Genomic DNA, 27,652 nt, shown 5'->3' on the forward strand with positions numbered 1-27,652 from the left:
TTATAACAAAAATATGATACACTGTGTGGCTTATAAACAACAGAAATTTATTTCTCACATTTCTAGAGACTGAAAGTCTAAGATCAAAGCACTAGCAGATTCAGTGTCTGGTGAGAACCCCGCTTCTTGGTTTACAGATGGTTGTCTTTCCATTATAATTTCACCTAGTAGAGGGGTAAGGGAGCTCTCTGACATCTTTTATGATGGCACTAAGCCCATTTATGAGGAATCACCCTCATGAACTAATCACCTCCCCAAGCCCCGCCCCTCAAATACTGTCACACTGAGGGGTAGGTTTCAACACAAGAATTTTGGAGGAAGAAGCACAAACATTCAGCCTATAGCAATGCTTACATATGTGGGGGCACATCTGTCTCACCTGCTGGTTTTGGGCCTTGGGAGAGGCCTCTCTAGCCCTGGCAACTAGCACCTTCTCAGGGCTCAGTAAGTGTGGCTAGCAAAGGAGAACATTTCTCTGTGTGCCATCTGCCGCATGACCCACTTTCCCCTAAGTGACTTCTCCAAGTCACATTTTGAATTAGTTAATGCTCTTTTGGTTGCAAGTGGCAGAACTATAACTCAAACCAACTGAAGGAAGGAAGAAAGGGAGGAAAGGAAGTAGAAAAAGAGAGAATTTTTTGCTCATACAATTAAATGGGCAGATCTTCACCCATAGCTGGGCGGCACTCATATCTCTTTACCTGAGATCTGTCACTGATCTTATCTACGCTTTTTTGCTTACTGGTATTTCAGCAGGCCTTCTGTGACAGCAAGGTGGTTGCTGGGCAGCTCCTTGGAGCATATTCTCCACTCAGCACAATTAGCAGAGAGGCTTCTTACTCTTCTCTTTTTACTCCACAGTCCTAGCAATAGGGTGGAATTTCATGGGGGCACCTTGGGTCTTGCTGCCAGGCTGGGAACAAGACCTTACCTCTGAGGTGGGAAGGGAGTTAGAAAAAAGTGGTTCCCAAAGAAATCCAGGGGCTGTGATCAGAATAAGGAAGAAAGGAGGTAGGGAAGCCAACATATCAACTTTCCTCATGTTCATACTATCCTCCTGGGTCTAGTTGTTACAGTGGTCATTAGCACCTTCAGTGTTTTGAATGTATTTGTAAATATCTTTTCCTTTAGCCACTTATGATTGAATATCTATTATAAACCCTCTCCATTTCACATGGGTTCTTAGTGCTGGAAGTTAGGAGAAGAACAAGACACAGTCCTGTGGAGAAGTAATACAGAAAAACAGGCTGCTCGGTGCTGTGATGAGAAAGCTTACGAAAGACAGTGGGGGCTTATAGGCAATGGACATATGTCACACACAGACTGGGCTAGCTTTTCCTCTTTTGCATGTCAGAGATATGGAGCTTGGCAGAATTTAACGTGGTAATACTGAAAAGACAGTTCAGGAGGGAGCAATCCACTCAAATTCACCCTCCTCCACCTTTTTTTTTTCGTTCTCATTTTCTACTTTCTCTCTGTACCTGTTGTTTTCTAAGAGGTGAACATTTAACCTGGGAGCTATTTTGTTAGAGGAAGTAGAATTTACTGGAAATTGCATTGTGATTATCTTGAGAAGGGGAGTATGGATGTTTGAATTCGGTCTTGTTCCCCTTTGACTCTTGGCTGCATGTTCATCCACTTTGTGGTTTAGGGTGGGCAGGAAGAGCACACACCAGACAGGCTAGCCAAGGGCCTTGTGCTCCTGGCTGTTGGGAAGTGCTCGTGGTCACACTCAAGTCTGCTGTCTTTGTTCTGAATTTTCTGAGCCCACCATTAGTTTTCCCTGAGGCTTGGAATTTCAAAGTCAATATCTGGGGCTTGTCTTTGAAGGCAGTTTCCAGGGAGTGGAAGAGTACGGGAGCCTCATCCAAGAGTGACTCTGGCACTTGGCAGACACATATTCGATGGGTGTCTGACAGTATTTTGACAAGTTGTTAAGTGAACATTGGAGTCAGAGGGCAACAGAGCAAGCACAGCCTGGAAAACCTTTTTAGCAGAAACAAAACAAATTTGGTTCATTCCAGTAAAAGCTTTTACTACGTCTTTCCTGGGCTCACCAGGGAAGGACCCCGGAATGCTGAAGTTGCTCACCGGGCACAGCTTATACCCAAGCTCCTCTTCCTCTTCAATGAGCCGGGCCTCACCCCCTCCAAGATCCCCATCATCATTGCCATACTGGACTGTCAGCTGAGAGGACACTTCAACATCCAGGACTTGCTCAGGTATCATGCCAAGCTTCTTGGGGGGAAGGGTAGAGCTTTGGGACCCCCAGTTCTCTTGACCACATTCAACACAGCATCACTACCCTTCAATGCAGTGGCAGGTTCTATTCATCGGAACCTTCCAAGTGGGCTCTATTCAGGACTGAGAGTTAAAAAAAGGGTGTGTGTGTGTGTGTGTGAGACTCCCTAGCAGTGTTATGTTTTCAATGCTCTCTGGTGCTCAGACACACCTATTGTGCCAAGAATTCAAGACTTTCTGTGAGCACAACCATTGCCACCAGCTGATGGCCCAACACATCTGTCTTTTGCAGACTTCGCAAAGGATAGTCCCAGCTGGCACAACATTTAGCCTTCTCCGTCTTCAGCACTATCTGTTCTATTGATCTGGCAGAACCAGAGTTCACTGCTCTGATGAATCCTGATAGATTTTAGAAGTCTCTGAAAATATTATATTGATCACAGAATAAAGTGATTCCCCTCAGACCCACCCTTGTAGCCACATTTGGGTGGATCTGTGTAGATAAACCTTCACATGTGTTCAGCAGACACGGCTGAGCCCACTGTTGAGTGTGTCCTTCTCTCTTTGCATTAAGAGTCGCGCTGTTTGTTGTGTACACCCTCAAACCTTCATCGGTGGATGAGAGGCAGATCTTCGTGGACGGAATCCCAGAGCCTTCCAAACCTGGTGAGAAGACCTTTCCCAGACACCAGTCCAAAGACAGCAAGATGACACTCACGATGTCCCTGAGAGCTACAAGTTGTGGGGTCATTTTGTATAGGGAAAGGCTGAGGCAAAGGAAGGGGAAGGAACCAATAGCTGAGCAGTTGTTCCCAAATAGTGGCTTGTGAGGACATAGTTTTATAGGGTCACAAATCAAATTAAACTGTATATTTTTCCTGAACTACCTGGAATGGCTTCCAGGATAAAACTTAGTTCCCTGTAGACCAGTAGATAGGATCCTTCATGTGCCAGCCCCTGCCTACCTTCCTGGTTGAATCTTCCCACTCTTGCCTCCCGATGAGCCCCAACTTCAGCACTCTGAAGCACCTGCAGGTCCTAATGAGTGATGATCTACTCTCTGTCCATGTTTTGCATGTGCTGTTCCCTTCATAGGAATATCTAGCCTGCCCCACCCCACTCTCTATTTCATCCCATTGTGCTAGCCATTCCTAGTCTACCAAGCCACATTAAATGACCTCTTCTGTGCTTCCACGTCCCTGGGCTTCCTCAGATACACAGGTTTTGATTTGTTTCTTTGAGTGTCTTTCTCCCCAACCAGGTGCAGAATAGCAGCTGCAAAGTGTTCTACATTCCTTCTGCTAGGGCAGGTGTGAGGGAACAAGTACAGTCTGTTTTGCCCTGGTCCTCCAGATCTGTGCTGTCCAGGATGGGAGCCTTGAGCCGCATGTGGCCATTTAAATTTAAATTAATTAAAATTAAATGCAATTAAAAATTCACTTCCTCAGTCACATTAGCCACATTCCAAGTGCTGGATAACCACATGAGGCTAGTGGTTACTGCATGGACACGGGAGATATAGAACATTCTTATCATTGCAAAATTGAGCATTACTCAATCTAGTTAAATTCTCTCTTCTCCTTAGATCAAGAATCAAAGAAATTACTATTGCTGTCTTATAGGAGAGAAAACTGAGGCTTAGAGAGATTAGAACCTTAATAAGAGATGGGGCAAGAATTCAAATAGAGGGGAATTTGACTCCACTTCTCAAGCTGCCTCATCAGTTCTGTTCTCTGAATTGGTTGTAAAATAACTGACGAAACAAAGGAAGGAATGAATGGATAATGGGCCAGCAGTGAACTTAGTCAACACTCCTTTTTATATGGACTCCATTCTGAAATTTTTGTCTAAAAAACATTTTCTGTTAAGACAGTGTTAACATGTCCTTTGGGGCTCTAACAACATTCAGAAGTAAAATTTCTTCCTCCACTGGATCTACATACCTCTTGCTATAATTTAAGCTCTATTTTTACTGCAGCATTGTCATGCCAAAGGCCTAGCCTGAAAGTAAATTGAGGGCAGGAACCAAGACTGAGCACCATAGTCTTCACATTGTGCTCCCAATGCCTCGCATAATACCCAGCACATAATACGTGTTTAAAATTTTTGGGGTCTATTATAATTAAAAAAATTTCTTCTACTGGAAGATAAATTTGATCTTATCATTTTTAGGATTGTTGGGGGGATGGGGAGCATTGAAAACATCTCTAGTTAAAAAGAACTTGAGTAACATTCCCTGAAAAAATTTTAAAGCATTGTATTGAAGTCTAGAGTTGAATGCCAAAATTTAGAGTCTTGTCCCCAATTCCTGGGTGAAATAAGCATTTGGTGAATATGATTGCTTACTGCAGCAAATATTATGTCTCTTTACATCCGTTTTCTCTCAAATCTAAATTTTCTTTTTTTGTAGCTGGAAGCCAAACATCTGGAAAGACAATCTGGCTCAGAAACCAGTTGCTGGAGATGCTGCTCAATGTAATATCTTCCTCCCAACTTCATCTGTCCTCTGAGTAAGTAGCTCCAGGAAGTGCAATTTGGCATGAGGTTGCCTCATACAGGGTGCAGTATTAAAACCTTTTCTTAATGAAAAGTTTAGCATCTCCGAGTCAGCTTTCTGCAGTGTGCTTCCTGCACTAGTCAGAAAGAAAATTATATTCTCTCCACCCAATAAAGCAGACCTTGCCCTAAGATATTCTGATGTGAATGTTTAATGGGCATGAGTAACTCAAAACAGATTTGGTATAATTACAATAAACTCCTTTTGTCACCATTGCTATAGTATAATTGTTATTGTTTTGGCAGTTGTGACAATTACTGATTTTGATGTCCTGTACTTGGCAGACAATAGAATGGAGAAATGGTTAGCCTAAATAGCATCTATCAAGGAAAAGGCTTGCCAAATTCTGCTATTTACTATTAGTTACTTAGTTATTTTTTCAAGTTGGAAAAAGAAGTATCTGCCTTCACTTAACTTTCAAACAACTTGTAATCATAAAATTCCATTAACCCTCTCCCACTGACGACTTGCTTTACCTCCAATCCTGGAGTCATTTATTCAAAAACTGAGCACCTACTCTGTGCCAGACACTGTTTCTCGATCTGAGGATGTGATGCTGAGCAAGTCAATCCAGATCCTTGCTCTTGCCAAATTGACACTTTAGTGTGTGTGTGTGTTTGTGAGAGGAATGGGGGTGGGAGTTACCCCTCAGTAAAACAGCTTTGCAGATAATGTTTCAAAATTTGCCAGCTGGTAAGTCTTTATGTTGCTAGAATCAAAACATGGTAGAACTGGAGAACTTGGAGATGAATTAGTTCAAACCCTCCCTCTTCCTTTTTTTTGAAAGGTTGAAAAGAAGTATAGTGTAGTGCTTAAGAACCTTGGCTTGGATGTCTAGACCTCCTGGGTTAAAATCCAAGCACTGTTCCCAGGGATGTTGAGGAGGTAATTTAAGCCCTTGATGCCTCTCTTCTACTTATCTATGTGAAGATAAAAATAGTAACTGTCATAGGTGGAAATTAATATGTGGATAGCTCAGGGCATGGGGCCAGTAATACTATACATACTTCATAAGCTAACTGCTATCATCATCATCACCACCATCATACTCATCACCATCAACATTACCATCATATCATCACCATCACCATCACCATTATGGAGGAAAATGACCAGAGTACATCAAGAGTTCTACCAAAGTCATCCAGTTAGTAAACTCAGGAGCAAGGCTAGAAGACAGAACAATCTCTTGGTTCTTGGTCTAGCAGTCATACCCTCACCATGCCTACTCTGGCACCTGGCGCCGAGAACGCTGTCTGATCCAGGTGGATCCTTCCCTGGCTCCAAAGAGGCTGGGTCCTTGCTGAGCCTTTGCCTCTGAGGATTGGCTGCCCACATTACTGCCTTCCAGTTCCCTTTAGCAAGTCTATATTCACCAGACACATCATTTTAAAATTCATTTTTGAAAATGACAGTTAATAATGTATTTTTTTTTGTCTAAATTGATAAAGATGGAAAAACATTGAACTATTCTGTTTAGATTAGTTTTGACAAGTGTATTTAAAAGGGAGGTAAATAACCATTATGTGTTTTATATGACTATATTGTTGTAATTAAATGGGTGACTTTTGGACACTGCTTAAGTGTAACTATCATTTAAGTAGAGTTGTCAAGAGGCCTATGTGTTTTACATCTATTGGTACATACTTTCCAATTGCTTTGAAAAGCTTTAGCCAACTTACACTTCAGTCATTAGTAGACAAATTCACTTATTCCATAATAATTTTGCCAGCATTTTATTTACTACTTTTAAAATGCAATATGTACTCTGCTAAGTGATATCCAGATGTTAACCTTAACTTGTCTTTCCTAGGTGACTAGTGAATCTGGACATTATTTGTATTTTCTAGACATGTCATTTGCTCATGGACCGAGAGACTATTTATTGCATTTATTGATCCTCCAGGACAAAGGAAGAGGTATTCCTGAACCTGGCACCTGACTGGTTCCTGCTGCTCATGCAGGGTCACCTACATCCCAGCACTACTGTGCTGGGATTAAAGCTACTGCTGCACTTTTTGTCAAGCCTCTCCCTCCGAGGGCGATTTAAAGATGGCCTGTCTGCAGGATCCTGGGTGGAACGCAGCTCTGAAGGCATGGACATTGTGATGGGTGAGTGTGCGGCCATTTCCAGGAGGCCGGGCTCCAGCTCACCATGGGCTGTGACTGAGGACCTTCCAATCTCCTTATATCTTGGGACCTTCAGGACTCTGGTGCAGTAGGATCACCTTGACCCCTGATTCCTGATCAGCCCAGCCCTCTCTGATTTTCCTTTCAAGATCCTCGAGGCCTTCACTGTTCTTCAGACCCTGGGGGCTTCTTTTCATTCCTCAAAGTCTCTCTTTCTCTTGCTGGGACGTTTCCTCCTACCCACAACACCAGCAGGCCTGTCCTGGCTAATGTGGATTCACCCTCAAGGTCTCAGTTCAAAAGTCACTCCAAGAGACGAGGGTCCTCCTTAGGGCATCTGTTACACTCTCTTTGTTCCTATTATTTTTCTTTATAGTGCTTATCACAAATCTATATTTATTTGATATTTAATCATTCAATTTTTGTTTTTCCCACTACATTGTAAGTACTTGGTGAGGGCCTGGGATCCTGTATATTTTGTCAGAACATTATGTCCTTGTTGCCTGATACAGAGTTGCCTTGTTGACTCTAAGGTGATAGGCACTGAATATCTGTTTTTGAATGAATGAACGAATGAATGAATGAGCATGTCAAGAAGAGGGGAAAGAATTCTTGCTGAGTACTTTCTTGTGCTCATGTGTTTATGACATATATTTCTATCTTGGATTTCTACGAGATGGGTGGGTGGAAGGGAATTCCCTCGTGTGCCCCATCCCCACTTTGACGAGAAGCAATAGCAGTTGTTCTCAATCGGATTTTGTGCACCTTCCACCTGATTTACAGATAACCTGAAGAGCTACTCTCCCTCACCTGACCAGAGCCCCTGCCTTCTTCCTGGGTTCCGCATCTTGAATGGTTTTCTGGTCCACCACGTTCATATTCCGGAAGTCTACTTCATCGTGTCCACCTTCTTCCTTCAGACACCACTTACAGAGCTGACAGGCGAGCCTAAAGTAGGTTCTTGGGGAACTCCTGGGATGGAATGACACTTAGTTTTCTGATTCCACATGACCAAGGCAGTTCCCTAAGACTCTCCACCCTTTCCTGAATGCCCCCTTCTTTCAGCTTCCATTGTCTTGACTTACTTCCTTATTTAGCAGTCAACATGCCTTGGCTGGCTCTATGGACACCCTTGACTTCCTCCGCCTCTGCCTCCCATAGTCATCTCTAGCAGGTCTCCATTTTTATCAATCCCACTTTTAACTTTTTCTCCTTTTGGGCTAGAGAAATCCATGGTGATGGGGGTGGCATGGAGAAGTGAAGTGTAGTCACTACAGATTTAGAGCCTCAGTTAATGCCTTCAGAAAAACATGTCCCTTTACCTTAGTAATGCCCCCGCTATTCCCCTACATTCTGATATAAACCATATATGTTATGAGTCTTTTGCCCCATAGCCGCCCTTTGCTCAGATGACTTACCTCATAATGAGATTGGAGGCTGCCCAGAAGAGGGGTATTGCCTAAGTATCCTGCCCTCCACCATCTATTTATGCCATCACCCTCTTCATCATCTTCTCTCCACTGTCGTAGGCCAAGGACAGCTTTTTAAAGCTGATATGGATTCCTTTCACTTCTTTCCTGAGTGATTTTACTCAATCGTATCCCTTCTTTTTATGTATTTTCAGCATATTCGTTTCAATGACTCTTTCCTCATAGACCATCGGTATGATAAATTATGTTCCACTGAAAACCAGAAGCTGCCCTATTGACTCACACACTTGACCAACTGCTATCCTGTTTTTCACGCTCCTCTTTTTCCTTGGCCAAATTTCTCCAGAGAGGAATCTACACTCACTGTATATACCCTTTTACCATTCACTCGCTTATGCTTACTTACTCACTCACTTGCACCAAATCCAAGTCTTCATTGGCTCCCATTCCTGTGGGATCAGGTTCAGACTCTATATCCAGCATCAAGACTCTTTGTGATTGGGTGTCTGACTAGTCTCTCTAGCCCAGCTTCCTCACTTACCTGCCCTTTATGCTGCGATCCTCCTGAGTTGTCTTCATAATAGAACCAGCTACTTTGTGCTTGTCCACTCTGTGCCTTTAATGAGCTCTTTCTCCCACCATCATCTGCCTCTGATGCCATCTCCAGCTTAGGCCTCTTGGGTAGAGAGAACCATTCTCTCCTTCGTGCCTAGCATAGCTTTGCCTTATGTGGCACAGACATATTTACATATTTCCTTCTTAGGAACTGAGCACCTTAAGAACAGACCTACCTTTTACTCATCTTCCTGGCCACCTGACAAATATCAGACTTAGAAATTGTTTCTTGGTCTTAATTGAGTTGAGTAAACTGTACTGAATTGAAATGGGGTGAGGGCAAGGCTTGAAAGGCCACAAAAATGCACCTCTCTTGCACATCCTTATACTTGATAGATCTAAATCTTGATAATGCTAATAGTCTTATAGATCTCACTTCAAAATAAAGTTCTGAATATTCTTGCTAAGTTCATCAAAACCTTGTATTTTTATTTCTCCAAGAATGTATCTAGGGAACAAAGATCTGCTAAGTGTCAGGACCCATGATAGATGTTTTACATATTTTATTCTACTTGATATTTATGACAATCCCATGGGGTAGATAATGTAATTTACATTTCACAGAGAGGGAAACTGAACTGCCAAGTAGCTGAATTGCTTGCTTAAGCCCAGCTATTAAAAAGGCAAAGTTAGATCATGCTGCTTGTCAACCAATGCTCTTTCCACTATAGTCTGCACTCTTCCCAAATAAATTCATCATATATCTTCTGTAATCTCATTTACAAAGATTCATTAAAGTTGATTGAGACATTGTTTGTGATAGCATTCCAAAAGAACTAAACTCGACGTGAGTCACTAGTGGGGTCTTCAGCACCTTCTTGGAGGTGTGCATTTCCCTTATGTACTGAGTGAGCTGAAATTCCCCATAAGATGTTACTGTGCTCTTCTTTCCCACTGGGGCCCCTGGGAAACAGTGTACTGGTTGGAAAGCTGGTCTTCTTGGTGTGTAGCTGCAGGTCTCTTTGTAGCCCTGGCCTCCTCTTTCAGGACAGCCTGGATGCCATGCTTCAGTGGCTCCTGCAGAAGCACCACACAGAAGAAGTCCTCCGGGTTGGACTATGTACTGAGGGTGCCCTGCTGCTCCTGGGAATGCTGAAAGCCACCATGAGCCAGGTAAGACCCATCCTCCACATGTTGTGATAAGGATCAGAAGGGAAGACAAGTTTGGAAGGGTTAGCTTGACTTTTCCCAGTAGTTTCCAAGAAATGCCAGCAATTAGCAAGTATTATTCAGAAGGCTTGATAGAAGAGGCAAGGCAGGTTCTTGGAGATTACTTAGGTACGCAATGGAAAAACCAGCCTAAATGCTTCCAATGAGGTTTACTCACTCTTGCCATAAGACTTCTATTTTACATTTGTTTAAGAATTTAACTTTTTTCATTAGGAGATCCGTGCATTTAGTCAAAGGGAATATTTCTGGGCAACTGCTTTAGGTCAGAAGCTTTGAGGACCCTGTGGAAGGGGAAAAGGGACATGTGGGCCTTGCATGTGAGTAATCTGTGAGGTAGAGACTTGTCTTAGAGAAGACAAATGTCTGCCAACTCTAGACATGACATGGAGGGGCTTCATGGAGAGCCTTCAATTCAGGCCTTCCAGATCCACTGGAGGTGAGTGGAGAGGTTATTTTAGACATGGAGGCGAGTATGAAGGGGTGAAGGCCATGTGCCTGTGATCAGTAGTAATTCTGAACCAAATCTACAGGGACTTGCATGGGAGGCTGAAAATTCAGACTTCATTCTGTGGACTCCAGGGGCAACTGGAGGCTCGGTTGCGTGTGGGAACATTGTTGCTTTTGTAAAATGATGCATTTAAAGTATAAACAAAAGAGAAAAGAAAAAAGTAAAATTACCTGAAATACGCTCATCCAGATATAACTGCTGTAAACTTTAGAGGAATATTCTTCCAGACACCTCTCTAAACTTATACCACATACTTACAGAGGGTTAGACCACATAAATTCTTTTTGCCTTTTTTTTTCTTGAAATATTATAGATATATTTTCATGCCAATAAACATACATGGGAATCATCTGTTTGTAGATGAAATTTTATGTTGTTTCTTGTTGTGATTATTGTTCTCAAAAGTCTTTCTTGAAGAGACATCTTTCCTCTCTAGTTTGGTGTCCTCCTTAGTGTAATTTCTGGGATGCGGGATAGTGAGGCAAAGTGTACTTTACGTGTTTTCTTTTGGATAAACTTCTCAGGAAGGTTGCATTAGACCTTACACACATACATTCCTCCACTTAAGATAGATCTCACCATCTTGTATAGAAGTGTTCAGCCAGTTCTCAGATCCTCAACAACATGGCCAAACTGGTGATGATTTCATAGTTGAGCATTTTTCTTTTATTATTACTGAAGTTGATATCTTTTTTCATATTCTTATTAACCATCTATTTATCATACTCTGAATTGCCCCTTTGTATCTTCTCTGTGTGTGATTATGCTAGGAAAGTACAGATCACAATTTTTGCTCTTTTAAAAAAAACAGGAATGTATTTAATTTTTATTATGTATTTTTTTTAGCATATAATTGGATGGTCATATGCTTTTTTTAATCTGTTACCCATGATGAATTACATCAATAGATTTCTTTGAATTTCTGCAAAGATCTCACTGAGTCACTTTGTTTTTATTCTTTCAGAATGCTCCCTTATTTGTTTATAAATATTTTATTTATGATTTTGCATGCATATTTACAAATAATATTAGATTGCAGTTTTCTTTTTGTTATAGCTTTGTCAGGTTTTAATGTCAATATTATACTAGTTTTATTTTAAAAAACTGCTCACCTTTCTTTATATTTTAAGATGTTAAATCCATAGTAAATTGTTCCCATAAAATTTTTGGGTCTGATATTTTTCCATTATTGCCTTATTTAGGCTTTTAAATGTTTCTTTGACCTAGTTTAGGTAATTCATATTTTAAAAAATCTTCCCATTTATTCAATTTTCACAAATGGTCTCTTTTAATTTATTTAAAGTTTAGTGTGATTATTTTCCTTTTCTTATTCTTAATTTATAAGTTTGTGCTCTCTCTTTGCCTTAAAAAGCTGAGGACTTGTGGACTTATTTAAAGAATGAACTTTGGATATATTTCTCTTCCTCTTGATTTTTTTTCCTGACTAGTTCTAAGATTTTGGTATTTGGCATCTTCATTTTCATTGTTTTCTAGAGTTTCTGTGACTGTAGTTTTAAAGACTGTTTTGACGCATATTTTTCAGCATCCATGTGGTTGAACTCTGTTTTTTATCATTGTTATTCATTTCCAGTTTTGTTTTGTTCTAGGTAGAGCAGGTAATCTGTATACTTCCCTTCTTTGGGGAACTTATTTATGGTTCCATTGTAGGCCTACTCTTGCCAGAAGACTTTTTGGATGCCTAAAAAAAAATTGTATACATTTTTTGCAGCATAAGGCGTCTGGTACTTTTCTAATCAATTAATGTTATTTTAAAAAAGCAAACAAAAAGAATAACAAAAGCATTTAAAGAAAACATATAGCATGCTGAGAGAAGTAAAAAATAAGACCAAACATTTGCATTATAATATCAAACATAAAATGGTTAACTGGTTTATTACAAATGTGACTCATAGGCTGGTTAATGAACATGACTCAACCTTCTGGGATCTAACAAACATGTAACGAAGCAAAGTCACTCAAAAATTATTTTGGTTCAATGATCTGTTGTGAAAGCATCATTTACCAAATACAGTAGACAAGCATCAAAATATAAAAGGCAAAAACTAGAAGGATGAAAGAAAAAGACCAGAAACTTAATTGTAGTGAATAACTCTAACAGATCTCAGTTTATTTCATTTTCTTATTTATTTTATTATTTGTTTGGAACTTTATTTTGCCCACTGGTAACTTACCATAGATTAGTTTGCCTATTCTTGAACCCTTGATATAAATGGAATCATATGATATATACTCTTTTGCATCTGGCTGCTTTCACTCATCATTCTGTTTGTGGTATTCATTCATAATGTTGTACATGTCAGTAATTCATTCTTTTATTGTTGTTGCTGAGTAGTATTTTATTGTGATAATTGATCATAATTTATTTATCTATTCTCAGTTGTTTCCATTTGGAAATATTATGAATAAAGATGCTGTGTACATATCTTTGGGTTGGCATACATATTCCTTTCTGTTGAAAAAATGCCCGAGAGAAATCGAGGTTCATAAGTTATACACACGACTCGCTTTAGTAGATATCACTAAATAATTCTCTAAAGTGAAGTGCCAATTTACACTTTCTCCGGCTCTTATTCTGGGAAGGTTCTAGGTACTCCATGTCCTTGCCAATGTATTTATTTCATTGTTGATCTTTTAGATGTTAGTCATTTCTCTGTGTGCAACAATCCTTTGAAACAACATTATCTCCATAGTACAAATGTAGAAACTGTAGCTATAGAGGTTAACTCACTCCTGCAAGATCGAGAAGTGAGGGAATGGTGCATGCATGTGTGTCCAGCATTAGCAATCTGTTCCAGGTCATGGCCATGTTAAGAACCTTCAGAGTGTCCTGGTTGCTCAGTGCATAAAATCCAAATTTCTCTTCCAGAAGTCAAAGGCCTCTCTATCTGATCTTATCTCCCTGCTTCTTCTGCATTTACCTTGTGCTAGTTACTGTGAAAATGAGCCTGAAGCATTAATATATCTCATTTAATCCTCAAAACAACCTTATGAAATAGATCATATTAAATTCTTGTTTATAGAATTGGGACTGGAGAGTAGGGAGATTAAGGAACTGGTCCAGAGCTATATCATTAATTAGAGGTGGAGGCAGGATTTGAACTAGGCAGACTAACTCCAGAAAACATTCTCTGAACTCTGATCTCTGATACTCATCTGGAAATTTAATACTGTGCTCTACAAAACTGGTGGAAAAGCCAGATGCAGGGGACTTCAGAAGGAGTTTCTCTGCCTGCCTGCCTGCTTGGCCCATATCAAACCTTCAAAGGATCCTGTGAATGAGATTTTAAACTGCTTTCTAATCATCCCATGTACATTGCCTTTCTTTCTACAATTAGGTTTGAGTGTTCTAGTATGAGGCTCAGTTTCAGACACGTGGTATCTACTTGGTAAACAGGACATTCTGATTCATGTGCACGGGGCCGGGACTTGAGGCAGGCTGGTGGGGGAGTGAAGAAACCATGGGTGGGAGGGGCTGGGGCTGAGTAAGTGGCCAAAGGAAGACCCTATGTGTCCACCTGTAACATCTATAAAAGTAGCCTGAGTGTCACTCCATCTCATTATTAGCATGACTATGAAGGGTTGGTCTATTTTAAATTCCAGACTGTTCATTCTGAATAGAGCAGGACCTCAGGCAGCAGCAGATGCACAGCTGGTCAAGGGAACTGAGTATTAGCAGGACACTAAAGTACAGCCAGGATGGAGACTCACCAGGTGTCCGAGGCCAGGTTATAGTATGGGGGCAGACAGGTGCCTAGGTCCCCTCAGGGTAATGGGTATCAGCTCAGTACTGAGATGATACCCATTACAATGTGATCCATTCCAGATCCCTGGCTGGTGGGGAAGGGTCTCCTTAAGTTCTGCCAGCTCTGGACAGGATTTGTCTAGATATCAGCCAGGGCAGTGTCTAGAATCAGGAGTAAAGGATTGGGCATGGGGAAGGCTGGTGTTGACCTTGATTGGAGATTTCCCTGAACACAGAGGCCATGCATGTCTAATCACATAGAGGTAATATGGAGAAGAAGGTAGACTTTATAGACAGATTGCCTGCCGTCAACTGTGCCTCTGCTCCTTACCCATTGGGTGACTTTTGGCAAGCTACTACTTAACCTCTCTATGCCTCTGTCTTCCCATCAGTGAAATAGGGATAAACGTAGGACCTACCTCGAAGGGTTGTTGTGAGGTGAGAAGAGGAGTATGTGTGAAGCCCTCAGAACAATGCCTGCACATGTGAAACCCTTCTCAAATTGATAATTAGTATTCTGTGCCAATCCATAGTCTTAGGGGTCTTGCAATGAGGTGTCTGGTTGAGAGTCTCTGAAAAGAAGTCTCCCTAGATTTCAAATCCTCTGGATCCCATGCATGCCTCTCATGAAGTGTGCCCTCAGCCCCTGACAGGTTGTGGAGACGATGCCTGGGCACAGACTTTCCCGGCCAGTGTGCTACACTTCCTTGGCCTTGTGCACAGCACCTACCCCCAGGATCCGGCCTGGCGGGCCCCAGAGTTCCTCCAGACCTTGGCCACCATCGCCTTCCCCCTGGGAACTCACAAGGTAGGATATGCCGCCACCCTACCCCAATGAGAGAAGGGATGAGTATCGTAGTCCTCAACAGCAAAGGACAAAATTTTCCCCGCCCCCCAAATTAAATACATTTTAAGGTAACTTGGCTGAAACAGTAAGTAAACAACTTGGGTAATTTTCCTTTCTTGGCTGAGATGCAGCTTGAGGTCATTTTCAACTCTGAGATTCAATAAATATTTTGAGTTGTTAAGAATCTCAGTAATGAGAAATTTGATGGTAGATGCAGTCCAATTCTATATGGAATACCCTCTCATTGATCATGCAAAACAACAAGTTCCATCCCAGGAAGGCTGTGGCCTTGCACCAGAGGTGGTGGGGGTTGGCTGGGGAAGTGGAAGAGTGTCCTTCTCTGCCTTTTGTTCTCAGGACTTCCATCCTGTTTGCAGGCCATGACTTGGGACTCCTTGCAGTCAGAGGGTGGCTGGGATGGCAGAGGGACTGGCTGGGTCTTGAGGACAAGGTATGAGTAGGGGAAGAAGAGTAGGGGCTATGGGAAGGAATGTGATTGAGTTTGAGACCGAGAGTTATTTCCAGCAGGTCAGTGGAACTCAGTGGGCTAAGAGAGTCTGGGAGCTGGGAAGAGCATATGTGGATCAGGGTAAAGGGAAAAACCTGTTCGTCACTTCCTCTGTGGTGGTGTAGGAAGCTGAGACCTAGACAGGCTTTAGTGGGGGCCATAAGACCTATCTCACAAAATGGTTGAGAAAGTGAAATACACATGGTTTATGTGATTAGTAAGTAACAGAGCCAAGATTTAAACCTCACACATCTCTTCTCATAGCCCCTTCTCTACTCACCCACTCTCTCGCTGAAAGCTTATATCCTATCACAGTCAGTTTAAAATAAAATTAAATGGCCAAATAAAATTTAAAGGTTATTCATTTTAATAAAAGGACTAAATATAAAAACTAGAAGATTTTCAAAAAGATAAAATGGTTTGCTGGGTTATCATCAACTAAAGTAACATACCAGAAAAGTAATAGTAAAGAAAAAAAATACACTGGAAGGAATGAGGGATGGAATCTGCGTACAGAGGCCAGGTAGGGAGAAAGGACAATTCCATAGACTGTCCCTTACCATACCTTTAAGCAGATCCTCTGGAGGGGGCAAGAGCCCTGAGGTTCTGACATTCTTAGCCCAGATCCCCGTCTTAGCCCCTACACAGCAAGCCAGGCTCACCATTTGCTGAGTCAAAGTTCCAGCTGTCTTTCTGCCAGCAGGTGGAGCACGCTCTGACCCAGGGCTCTTCCTCTCCAAGCTCAGCAGTTTTTGCCTGGGGGAGCATCTGGTCAAAGTCACCCTACCCCAATGCGAGACCTCAGATGAGCCAGGCTCTGTCCCTGGGCTTCTGGCTCCAATTCCAAAGTGCTTCTTCCCATACCTCCAGCTCCAAGTCGACTCCAAAAAGCCTTCGTTGCTCAGAAAATGTGACAGACCCTCTTCACATAGAAGCCTGGTGGACAAAAGACTTCAATTTGCTGGGAATTTATATGGCATCTTTCCAGCCAAGGCCACATGGAGCTAATTAAAACAGTCGCCACCTCCCTAGGTGCCATTACATTCATTTTATGGTTTAATTACAAATGCCTGCATTAATTTTATGAATGAGCAAAGGGAGGTTTCGACAGAAGAACATGACTGAGTGTCCTTGGGCGTGTCATTCAGCCTCCCAGCATCTCCATGTCTTTCTACATGTAGCTGGGTTAACAATGCCAGTCTCATTTATCTCCCAATATTTTTATAAACATAAAAATGAAAAGTGAAGTCCAAGGTGCTTCAGGGACTTGGGTGTCAGGACTTGCTGAAGCCCTCTTTCTTTCCTTTTCACCCAAGGGTCCTAACTTGTTAACAGCAGAGCCTGGCAGGCAGTAAAGGTGAGGGCTCCTTTAGGTGGGAATCAGCTTTCTTGACCACATGCCAGAGTCAGGCACTGTGGCATTCACTATTCTTTCATTGTGTTCTCACACGTCTTTGTGACATTCTTTTTAGTATTGACTGATGGGAGCTGTGGCTCCCAAGAGGAAGAGACTTGCCCAGAACACATTCTAGACTTCACTGCCAAGTGTTCCCTCAGCTTTTTCCTATGACTCCCACCTATCCTGGGTTCAGGGACACAAACAGACCACGTTATGAGCTATGGGACTCTGAGCAAGTTGTCTATCTCTGCGGATCCTCAATTTCCTTACATGTTAATGTTTCGATCAGAATTCTGCCCATGCATACATCAAAGACAGATGTGAAAGCATTATGAGGCAAGCCAGGCCACTCATGCTGGGGTTCTCTTGTCTTTGAGGGGGTCACAACTGAGTCTACCCAGAACACCAGCAGTCCCAGGGCTGAAGCTGAAGATGACAGCATTGCGGAGGGTCTACAGGCTCCTGCCAAGTCACATCCCTTACGGAAACAGCTAAGGGAGTTCATGCAGCTACTCTTGAGGGAGCTCTTGGCAGCTCCCAGCCCCAAGCAGTGGCTGCCACTGGATGTGCTCCTGGAGGTGAATGGAAAGGATGCTATTGGGCCATGTGCTGGGGGAGCAGGCTTGGGAGGGCACAGGCACCTCGAGGGCAGGGTATGTACAAGAAGACCTGAGGGCTTATCTCTTGTGAGAGTTCACCTAGGCCTGTAGATGGCAGCTAGCTGGTGGTCAAGAATGTCTCCTAAAACTTCAGTGATGTTTTGGGAGAGAATCTTTATCCTCCAGGAATCACAGGCCCTGGCAGAGCAGGGACCACATCAGCAGCAAGTGGATAGATGAATGAAGGCAGATCTTAGCCAGATTCTTGTAAGTAGATCCCGAAATATAGATTGTAAAGAGTGATTTTGGGGGGCTATGCTCCCAGGGGAGGCAGAAAAGGGATGCAAGGAGAATGGGGAAGAATCTAACCAGGAAATCATCTCAGCCACATCCTGGTCCCAAGGGGGAACATTTGTGTGCTATCTGCACCTCAGAATTGGCCCTACCTTGAGCCACCTACTAGGTAGTCATTGTCTATGGGTCACCCCCACTTGCCTCCTTGCCCCCAAAAAGTGAGAATCACCTCCTGGGTGAGGCAACTTGGTCAGCAGAGGACAATGCCTTGGAGAAGGGGAAGTTATGAGTTGTTGGCAGTCAGCATTCCTCACAGCTGTGGTATTAGCATATAGGCTAGGCAGGGTGACCCAGTAGGCACTAAGAGGATATGATAACTATGTGGCTGCTATCTTAGTTCTGGATGTGCTTTCAGGCTTCTCCAGACAATGCCAGCAGCCAGCAGAAGCGAGACTTCCAATCTGAGGTCCTGCTCTCCACCATGGAAATATTTCACGTCATGAGTGAAGGTGACATGTCAATGCTCAGAGGTGAGTGGGGGATGACCTGCTTCTCCCTGTTTATGACACAAAGATACCGACAGCTGAATAAGAAAGCCAGTGTGCCCACCAGCCACTGACCTCAGTCTCCTAGAGGAAGCATGGGCCTTAGTGCTGCAGGGCACTCCAAGAGCCATGGGGAGACATCCTTCACCTACACATCAGTTCCTCCTTGAATCTGCAACAAGAGTTTACTGACCATGTCCAGAAGCCCCACAGAAGGCATGCTTGCTTTTTTCATGACACCTTTGCCGCTGTTAGGCCACTTGGAAACAGAAATTCTTTCTGATAAAACCAGTTCTCCTCTGCCTTCAGTAGAATGTGTCCTCTTCCCATGAGGAAAGTCAAGATGTCAACTGGAATTCAACATTCTTCTGCTCAGCATCTTATTCTTTGCACCTATGCCTGGGCACAACAATTTTTTTAAACAAATGAACCTGGTTGAAGATATTGCCATTGCCCCTAAGAAGTTCAGATTGAGGCTTCATTTAGAAGAATGTACCTTTCCAACAAGATTAAACAAAGTACTTTCTGTGGCTTCTGAGCCACAGAATTTATCTTCTGGATTCCTCCTTATGCCACAACATAGAAACCCTGACCATTGAACTTTCTTGTAGTGTATCTGAAGTGTGGTAGAGTAGAGTGGTGAAAAGTGTGAGCTTGATAGTCCCAGTTCTGATCCTGGCTCTGTCACTGGACAGCGGCATGACTCTGGACAGGTGCCCAAACATGTGAGTGAGTACAACAATCATGGCTAACTCAGAGGATTGTTATCAGGATTAGCTGAGATCATCACATCCACTTTTGAGGATAATGCCCATTGTGCTGGTGAGCACAGACAGATAATCCACATTACATTTTTATTCTCTGCCTTACAGTGAAGCAGGGCCTTGGGTCACTGTGACAGCCTTCCTATTTACATTCTACCTAATTTTCCCTCCACTCTCATTCTAAATGTCACTGGAAGAAATGCTACCCTGTATTTACTTCCTCCCTACTCGGTTTATGTCATTGACTAGATGTTTCAAGATTAATTTATTTTGAATAATGTGTGCTCATTGGGTACCTGTTTGTAAGACCACATCTTCAGAGCAACAGGGTATATAGAGGGCTATAATGAGGTATACAGAGGTGAGTCAGATATGGTTGGTTAACAAGAGGGGTTTGGAGACTGTTGTGGAAAGAAAGCCATTCAGATTTTGATGAACTTGGTCTGTCTTCTCACTCCATCTTAGGCAGTAAAGAGCCTCAGCCAAACACAGAAGCTGCTGCTGCTCCTTCACTTATGAATATCTCCCACTTCGCCCAGAAGCTGGTAGAGAAGCTATACAGTGGGATGTTCTCAGCAGACCCCAGACACATCCTTCTCTTCATCACGGAGCACATCATGGTGGTAAGAATACCTGACTGGCCATAGTGGTATGAAAACTCCTGCTGACTGACCAAGTGTCTATATGATATGCTTCTGGCTATACAGTTGGTCCAGATCAACTTGCTGTCCTTCCTGAAGATAGAATCTGAGACGAATGGGAGCAAGGAAGAGGACCTTTATGGCCCAGGCAATGCCTGGTGGCTGTTGAGTGCCCTGCATGGCTTTCACCTCAATCTGTCTCAGTAGTCGGAGCCATGGTCTCCTGTGCTGGCAACTGAGCTCTGCCCCTCCTAAACTCTACACACCTCCTTTGGGTCTTTATTGTCATTATTGGTTTAATATTAACTTTTGTTATTCCTCATCAACGAAGAAAGTGCCAAAAGCATCTTTATCTCCAAAAGATCTAGGTAATTTTCTTCTTTAGTGTCCACCTCCATTTGTCATCTTTGGGCCTTCCTGAAATCAAAGCAAGAGTCTGTATTTACCTAGTCCTATTATTCTTGCATGTGCTCTGTCTTCAGATATATCTACAAACATACAAATGCATGCTCATAGATACACCCTTAAATATAAGTGTGTGTACGTTTATTATTATACATGTATACACACACAGAATCATACAATCTCAGAAACCTAGAGTTGAACTCTTTTTTTAGTTCTCGCCTCCCATTTTATTCTGGAAACCTTTTCAATCAAGTGACCATTCATTCTCTCCTTGAATTCTTCCTGCATGAGGCATTCACTATGCTACCAAGTGGTCCCAGCCAGTGGGACACTTGTGATTGTCAGAGAGCGCTTACTTAGCCAAACTCTGCCTCCAGCAACTCCTGCCAGCAGCTCTTGGCATGCCCTCTGCAGCAGAACCCAGAAGGGCCGCTCTTCTTCCTTTTCATGCCCCGTAGGGAGAGTGTCATTGACACCCCCAGGGTGGGGATTAGAGTTTCAACATACAAAGTTTGGAGGAGACACAAACATTCATCCCACAGCAGCTTCCAATAGTCAAAACACATAGAGCTAATACCAAAAAGTGAATGCCCTTTGAGGCTAATGTGTCTTTAGGGGGTGCCAGGCCCAAGGACATTCAGTTTTGTCCACATCTACCATCCTTCTCTCTCCTACTCACTACCTGTGACTCTCATAACTCTTAACTTCAGTTTGAAAGATATGACCCATATAAGGCATAGGAGATGATAGCAAACACATGAATTTCAAATTACAACAGATTTGAATAAAACTTAACTTCATTAGTATAACTACTTGCAGTACCCACAAAATTCTAAGAGAGCAATCTATAACTAACAAATATCTTTCTAATAGACTGAAAACTTTGGCATTTAATTTTTGTTCTATAAATTCTTTTTGATGAAACCAAAAAATATGGATGGACCAATTACTGTTAAGGCTACAAATCAGGACTTTCTGCCTTACCCATCTAAGTTTATCATGTGTTAAAATTCACTGGACTCCCATCTCCTTTATGTGATATGATGATTAAGAGCATGGCTCAAGTGTCTTGTGTGATTTGACCCTTATTGACCACTTAACATCTCTGACCTTCATTCAGCCTCCTTATTCCTAAAGTGGGGTAATCTTAGTACCTACTTCAAGATGTTAGGATGCTTAAATGAGGCAATATATGTAAATATATGCAAAATGCTTAGCGTGAAAACTGGAATAGTATAAACACTCTGTACATAATAACTAGTATTTATAGTTAATAATGTGTTTTTTTTTTTATTTAGACACTAATAATAGTATCTTACATACTGAAGGACAACTATTTTACCTGTATTTCAGCAATCTCTGATCTCTTGTCTATTTTCCATAATATGACTATGATGAACCTAAAAATTTTTTTACACCAACTTTTTGTAAATCTAACAATTTGAATTGTATTTATTGATCATTCACTTTAATAGAAACTCAAAGGTAGAGGAAGGTTATCCTATTTGAATTTTAGATCATGCCACTTTTTGAAATAAAGAAAAGGAGATTGTATTATTTTCATAGTTAACTAACTGGGTCAATCTATAAAATAGTAAAGTGTTCACAAGTATGTTTGTATATGTGTGTTTATTTTATGTCACAGGTCATCAAGAACGCCTCTTCGCAAAGGGACGTTGTCATCAGTGCTTTATACAGCAGTTTAAATAAAGTTATTCTTTATTGCCTCTCCAAGCCCCAGCAGTCCCTCTCTGAATGCCTCAGCCTTCTCAGCGTCCTAGACTTTCTATGGGAACACTGGGATATTATCTTTGCTACCTACAACTCCAACACCAGTTTCCTTCTCTGCCTTATGCATTGTTTGTTGCTGCTCAGTGTGAGAAGGTAAGAACTGCTCACTTGTTTCTTTGCCCACCAGTGATCAATGAAGAAAAGAAAGCTTCAGAGGGACACTTGATTAAACAGTATAAATTATGTAATCTCTTTGTTTATCTGGTTGTCCAAATTATGTGTAATGTTTGATAATAAGGTGGGTCCTCCTCAAACCTGTCCATATGACTAAACAGCTAGAATCATCATGAAATAATAATTTACCATACTTCCACAATTCTCAGGTTGTAAGAATCTTCACTGATTTAATTTTGGGGGCAGAAAATTCCAACATTAAATATACATATTGATTTTATAATGCAGGCAGACTTCAGAAATATTAACATTTGGTAAATACAGTCAGAATGGAAACACATATAATAAATTGTATCATGCGAGCCAGGAATAATTTTGCTGATAGAAAAAAATATACACACAATTTATGTTATAAAATAACATTCATAAGTATACTTGTGTGAGAAATATTAATAAAAAGAAATTAATCTCAATTACATCCTTTTCTTGAAGTCCAAAGTTTGAAAATATGTTAGATTTCTCTGTATATATGCAGTTTCTCTATGTATATGTGTGGCAGTATGCACACCGGTGCCTTGGCATCATGCTGCCTATGAATATTATCTTATTCATAGAGAGCCATGTTGAACGTAGAGTAAGAGAGGACTGTGAGATTACACTTTACTCTTGTCCCTTTTCTTGATTGTATTTATACCAGTACAAATTATGTCTGATTACTAGGGAAAAATCTCTCAAATCCTATTGACTATTGAACATTACAAAGCACTAGAATTACTCTCTAAGAAGCACTGGAAAATACTCATAGCCCAGAGGAGGTGCTTGACTTTTTATTTGTTTGAAATAAAAGAATCTGTGTTCAGTGTATGGATGAGATTGGGAGGTTCTCTTCTCTATTTTAAGAATTAGGCCTTATCCATACTGAAAGCATAGGTAAGAAGAATGAATGCCAATTGATTTGTGTGCTTAAAGTTCCACCCTCCTCAGATGCGTCTTAGCAAAATGGATTCCAAAATCCAAAGGGACTTCATTCTAGATATTTCAAGAATGGACATTTTCACATACTCTATTTTTTCATTTCCTTGTTAGTCATTTTTGGTTCAATCTACAAACATTTACTGAGTGTATATTCTGCTTGGTTGGCTGAGAGGGCCCAGAGAAGAGGGCATGTGGATATTAACATAACTAGGAGCCCTGGAGCAGACAGTTCATGGGGAACCTGATATGTAAACTGCTGCACCCTAATTAGAAACAGCTGCGGGCTGTATGGGGCCACAACAAAGTGCAAATGAGGGTCCTTTGTTCACAAATTGCTATGAATTTCAAGACAGTAACAGAAAAGTCCAAGCATTGGGCCCTTCAGAGTATGAACCCTGTACCATTGCACAGATCACAGGCCCATAAAGCTGGCCCTGGCCCTATTCCAGGCAGGATGAGATCAGTGCCAAACAAAGGCAGAGTTCAATGCTTTGAGAGTCTGCAAAAAAAAAAAAATGACCAGTTCTGATGCTGGGGAAAGCAGGAGAGTTTTTTCATGGGGTCTGCTGGGAGCATGGATTGGATTTAATAAGAAGGAACAAAAAGAAGGAGCTTTTCTTATTTTCCAGAATGCTATTACATAATATCTGTCATAGAATTTGTCATAAGCTGTTTGCTTGAACTTGTAGACAGTTTTTCCATATTGATATGTACCGAGTTTGGAGGACGATTATTTGTAATAAAGAACAATGACATAATCCCAAGGAACCTGAATTTTATAGTGAAAAATCTTTTGCCTACTAGTTTTCCAGAAGGATTTGGGATGGAACCCAAGCCTAGAATGACGCCTTATCATCAAGTGTTTCTTTCTCCAAATGAAGAAGTGAGAGAAAAAAGAGAGGACAACTTGCCAAGTTTGAGTGATGGTACATTTTGTGTTGTTTATTTTGGGAGTAGTAGATGGATAGTGATAACTGCTAGGATTGCATTCTTCCATTTTTCTTTCCCAAGATGAAGAATCAAATATTCAAAAGCCAGAAGAGGCCCTAGAAAACCCCATAAAGATGTAGTGGTACAGAAAGGTAATCTGATAGAGAATGAAATTGGAATGATCTTTGTATTAAAAATGGGATGAAATAGAAGGGTGGATGTATAGATAGAAGAAGAGAGAGCTCTGTGGGACTTGGTTAGACTAAGAACTTGATATTCCCGCTAAAATCCCAGAGGCCTTCACTGTAAGTTGATTTTACTTCTTGGATGGTCTCTTAAATTTTCCTTTGGCCCACTTGATACAGAAATTGGCATTCCATGTCACCTACTTTAAGCCATTACTTAGCTCTCAGCTTTCTTCCCTAGAAAATAGGAATGTAGTAAATAAACTCATTTCTTTTATGAGATTTTTGGCTTAATAGAATTCTTGGATTTGGTAATATCAAGTCAAATTAAAGGGATTGGCAATTTGTAAAAAAAAAAAAAAAAAAAAGGCATCCAGATCCATGTGTTTAAGAGATTGCTCCTTCTTCATCCAGGAGGTTTCAGCAAAACTTCCACCACTTTGGTTTGCTGCCATATTTTGTGGTACTAAATGGTAGGCACAAGGACCTGTTTTCTGGTCAGATAGGTGTCCAAAGCCAGTGCTCAAAAGTCACATGAATTTAAAGTTTACCCTGACAGTATTAATTACAACATGAACATTAACATTTGGGGACTTGGCTAGTAGAGAGAACTGAGCAATGTCCATCCCCCTAGAGTGAAATAAACAGACTGTAGAGACTGGTACCAGAGGGGAGACCCAGTAGTCCAAGATCAGAAGGCATTTAGGCACTGATCAGATTATAGTTGAGGGGCATAGCAGGCAGAATTGGCTTGGTAGATTTGTCAATATCTGGGCAAATACAGGGCAGTAAGATGGATGGGTATTGGGAAGCTTGAGCCAGTACCAGGAAAGAGGACTAACCTGGGTCCTGGGCCCATGAGCACAGCCTTAGGTTGGGTGTCCATTCCTCTGAGTAACCAGTAGAAAAAGTAGGTTGGAAGGAGCTTTTGGGGGGAAGCTATTTGGTTACGTAGAGCTTGCACAGATATCTCTTTGTTTGGTATCTAATAGAATTGGGAGATGGGAGAAAGAGGTTCCCTAAACCCATTGATCATGATTCCCAGCTCTGGAAATGTGAAGCAGGCAGGACTTGGTAGCGAGCAGTTAGAAGTAGGGGCTTCAGGGAGGGAAAGCCAGCTCACATAAATGTTGGTAGTATTGTCACCAGTCCTGTGGCTCTACATATTGACTGATTTCTGGCTGGAGCTTGCAAAGATAGAATGATGTTCAAGAAGAATGCGAATAAAAGCAGCCATGATATGCTATCTCTGGCCCTGTCTGGGAGAAGCACTGAGGCCTGCTGATTGTGCAATATGTTCTCTCTCTTAGTCCAGCACAATATCCAAAAGATGGTGAGGACTCTCTGGCAGCAGCTCATGGCACAGAGGCGGCAGGAGCTAGAGGACACCTTCAAGATTGATCTCTCTGTAAAACCTGGGGAGAAGGAAGTGAAAATTGAAGAGGTCACCCCACTCTTGGAGGAGACGATGCTCAAGGCCTGGCAGCATTACCTAGGTCTCTGTCCACTTGGCTCTAGGGAATGGGACTTCTGGGTCTCATAGAGCCAGACTTTCCCAAGGTTCCACTTGAGGCCCAGAGCCTTTCCCCTCCAGACCTTCTCTCTCATCACTTTGGTGGGTGAGATTTACATCACTGAAATGTCATGAATCTTTGCTCTCAAAGAGTGCATGCTGCTTTGCATCTTAGGTGAAAGGAAGGCCAGAGATGCCAACCAAGCAAGCAGATTCTAGTGATCTCTGACACTGAAGGGCCACTATGTTATAGCTCTAGCCTGGGCTCTGGAACTTGGGCAGAAGTGCTAGGGCCTGCCCTGATATTCACTTACCAGCTTTGAAACCTTGCACCAAGACTTGTGGTGACTTGGAGCCTCAGGTTCTTTATGTCCGAATGAAAATCTTCATCCAAAAGATATTAATGTCCCTTACATTCTATCAATAACTCAACACTTTTACCCTCATATTAGGCAACACACCTGTGGGAATAATGGTTTAGTTTTGGTTTTAAAGAGGCCATTGCTGTCAAATTATGCTATGTACTTTTTTTAAGTCTTTCAGCATCACAAAATTTGCAGTGATTTAAGAGTTAGTTATTTCAATGTATATTGTCCCAGACTACCCAGTGGTGTGATACCTTTATTTCACTCACTTCTCAAATTAGCCCATGTATAATTTGAAGTCAAAATGTAAGATTCTGTTTCAGGGAAAAGTTCAATAAAATTATATATATATATATATTCATGCACATATATGGAATAAAATGGTGAGATGGACCTTAAAACTTACAAACGGCTCTCTTTTTGCCAACAACCATATACTGAAAGCTTTCTATGTTCCAGGGCCTGTGCTTTAAACACATAATCTTATTTACTCTTCATGACACCACAGTGAGGTTAGACACTATTATTCCCATTTCAGGGTGAATCTTTGAGACTCAGCTAACTTGCCCAACATCTCACTTTGAGTCAGTGAGCTTCGGAGCTAAGAATCTAAGGCAGGCCTGGTGACTCCAAAACCCACACTACATTTCTTAGAAGATGGCAATGTGAGCTTGTAAACTTTGGCTGTTCCCATTATTGAAGGCAGGCACACTGGACTCAAGACCCTGCTAGCCCTTTGAAAGCCAAACCAGCTGTAGGGATAGTGTATGTTCTCCTCTCAACTTTACTTCTGACAGTCTTTGCTTCCCTGTCCCCAGCATCCGAGAAGAAATCACTGGCCAGTCGCTCGAATGTTGGACACCACAGCAAAGTCACTTCATGGAGTGGAGGCTTGTCATCAGCCATGAGGTTGATTCCTGGGCGGCAGGCCAAGGACCCTGAGTGCAAGACAGAGGTCAGCCAACACTTCTTTTTCTTAGAGAAATATCAGGTGTTTGCTTCAAACCACATGAGCCATGTCTACTCACTCTGTTGTCACTAGACACAATCTAATTTCATGTTCTTCTGAACTTTTAAGGGTATGCACATGTCTTCCCAGTTGAGGTTATATCTAAAGGAGCCAAGTCTTAAGCTATCTTTAACTTGAAGTGAATATGGGCTTCTGTGGAGCGCCAAGAGCAGGTGTTATGGCATTAAAAACCAAACAGATCCTTGTTCTCATTTTCCTTTTGAGTCAAGTGTGCTCAGAGAGCACTAGCCCATAGCTCACCCATTGATCATGATTCCCAGCTCTGGAAATGTGAAGCAGGCAGGACTTGGTAGCGAGCAGTTAGAAGTAGGGGCTTCAGGGAGGGAAAGCCAG

At 41.8% G+C, this 27,652-nt stretch overlaps 1 protein-coding gene across 6 annotated transcripts in view; it reads left to right on the forward strand.

Annotated features, from left to right (window-relative positions):
- Positions 1–27,652, forward strand: part of WDFY4 (WDFY family member 4) — a 288,917-nt gene that overhangs the window by 107,444 nt on the left and 153,821 nt on the right. For 5 of the 6 annotated variants that reach the window (XM_011355393.2, XM_011355394.2, XM_011355392.1 and 2 more), the window contains exons 26-39: positions 2,061–2,222; positions 2,816–2,907; positions 4,652–4,751; positions 6,705–6,910; positions 7,712–7,881; positions 9,961–10,086; positions 15,058–15,222; positions 17,546–17,746; positions 18,477–18,591; positions 19,836–19,993; positions 22,062–22,300; positions 24,101–24,222; positions 25,722–25,907; positions 27,108–27,244. In XM_011355393.2, the coding sequence (XP_011353695.1) occupies positions 2,061–2,222; positions 2,816–2,907; positions 4,652–4,751; positions 6,705–6,910; positions 7,712–7,881; positions 9,961–10,086; positions 15,058–15,222; positions 17,546–17,746; positions 18,477–18,591; positions 19,836–19,993; positions 22,062–22,300; positions 24,101–24,222; positions 25,722–25,907; positions 27,108–27,244 (2,179 nt within the window). The remainder of the gene's footprint in view (positions 1–2,060; positions 2,223–2,815; positions 2,908–4,651; positions 4,752–6,704; positions 6,911–7,711; positions 7,882–9,960; positions 10,087–15,057; positions 15,223–17,545; positions 17,747–18,476; positions 18,592–19,835; positions 19,994–22,061; positions 22,301–24,100; positions 24,223–25,721; positions 25,908–27,107; positions 27,245–27,652) is intronic. The other variant, XM_011355398.1, reaches the window with a different exon arrangement.

The sequence above is a fragment of the Pteropus vampyrus genome, unplaced genomic scaffold (assembly GCF_000151845.1).
Source record: "Pteropus vampyrus isolate Shadow unplaced genomic scaffold, Pvam_2.0 Scaffold20, whole genome shotgun sequence".
Lineage (NCBI taxonomy): Eukaryota > Metazoa > Chordata > Mammalia > Chiroptera > Pteropodidae > Pteropus > Pteropus vampyrus.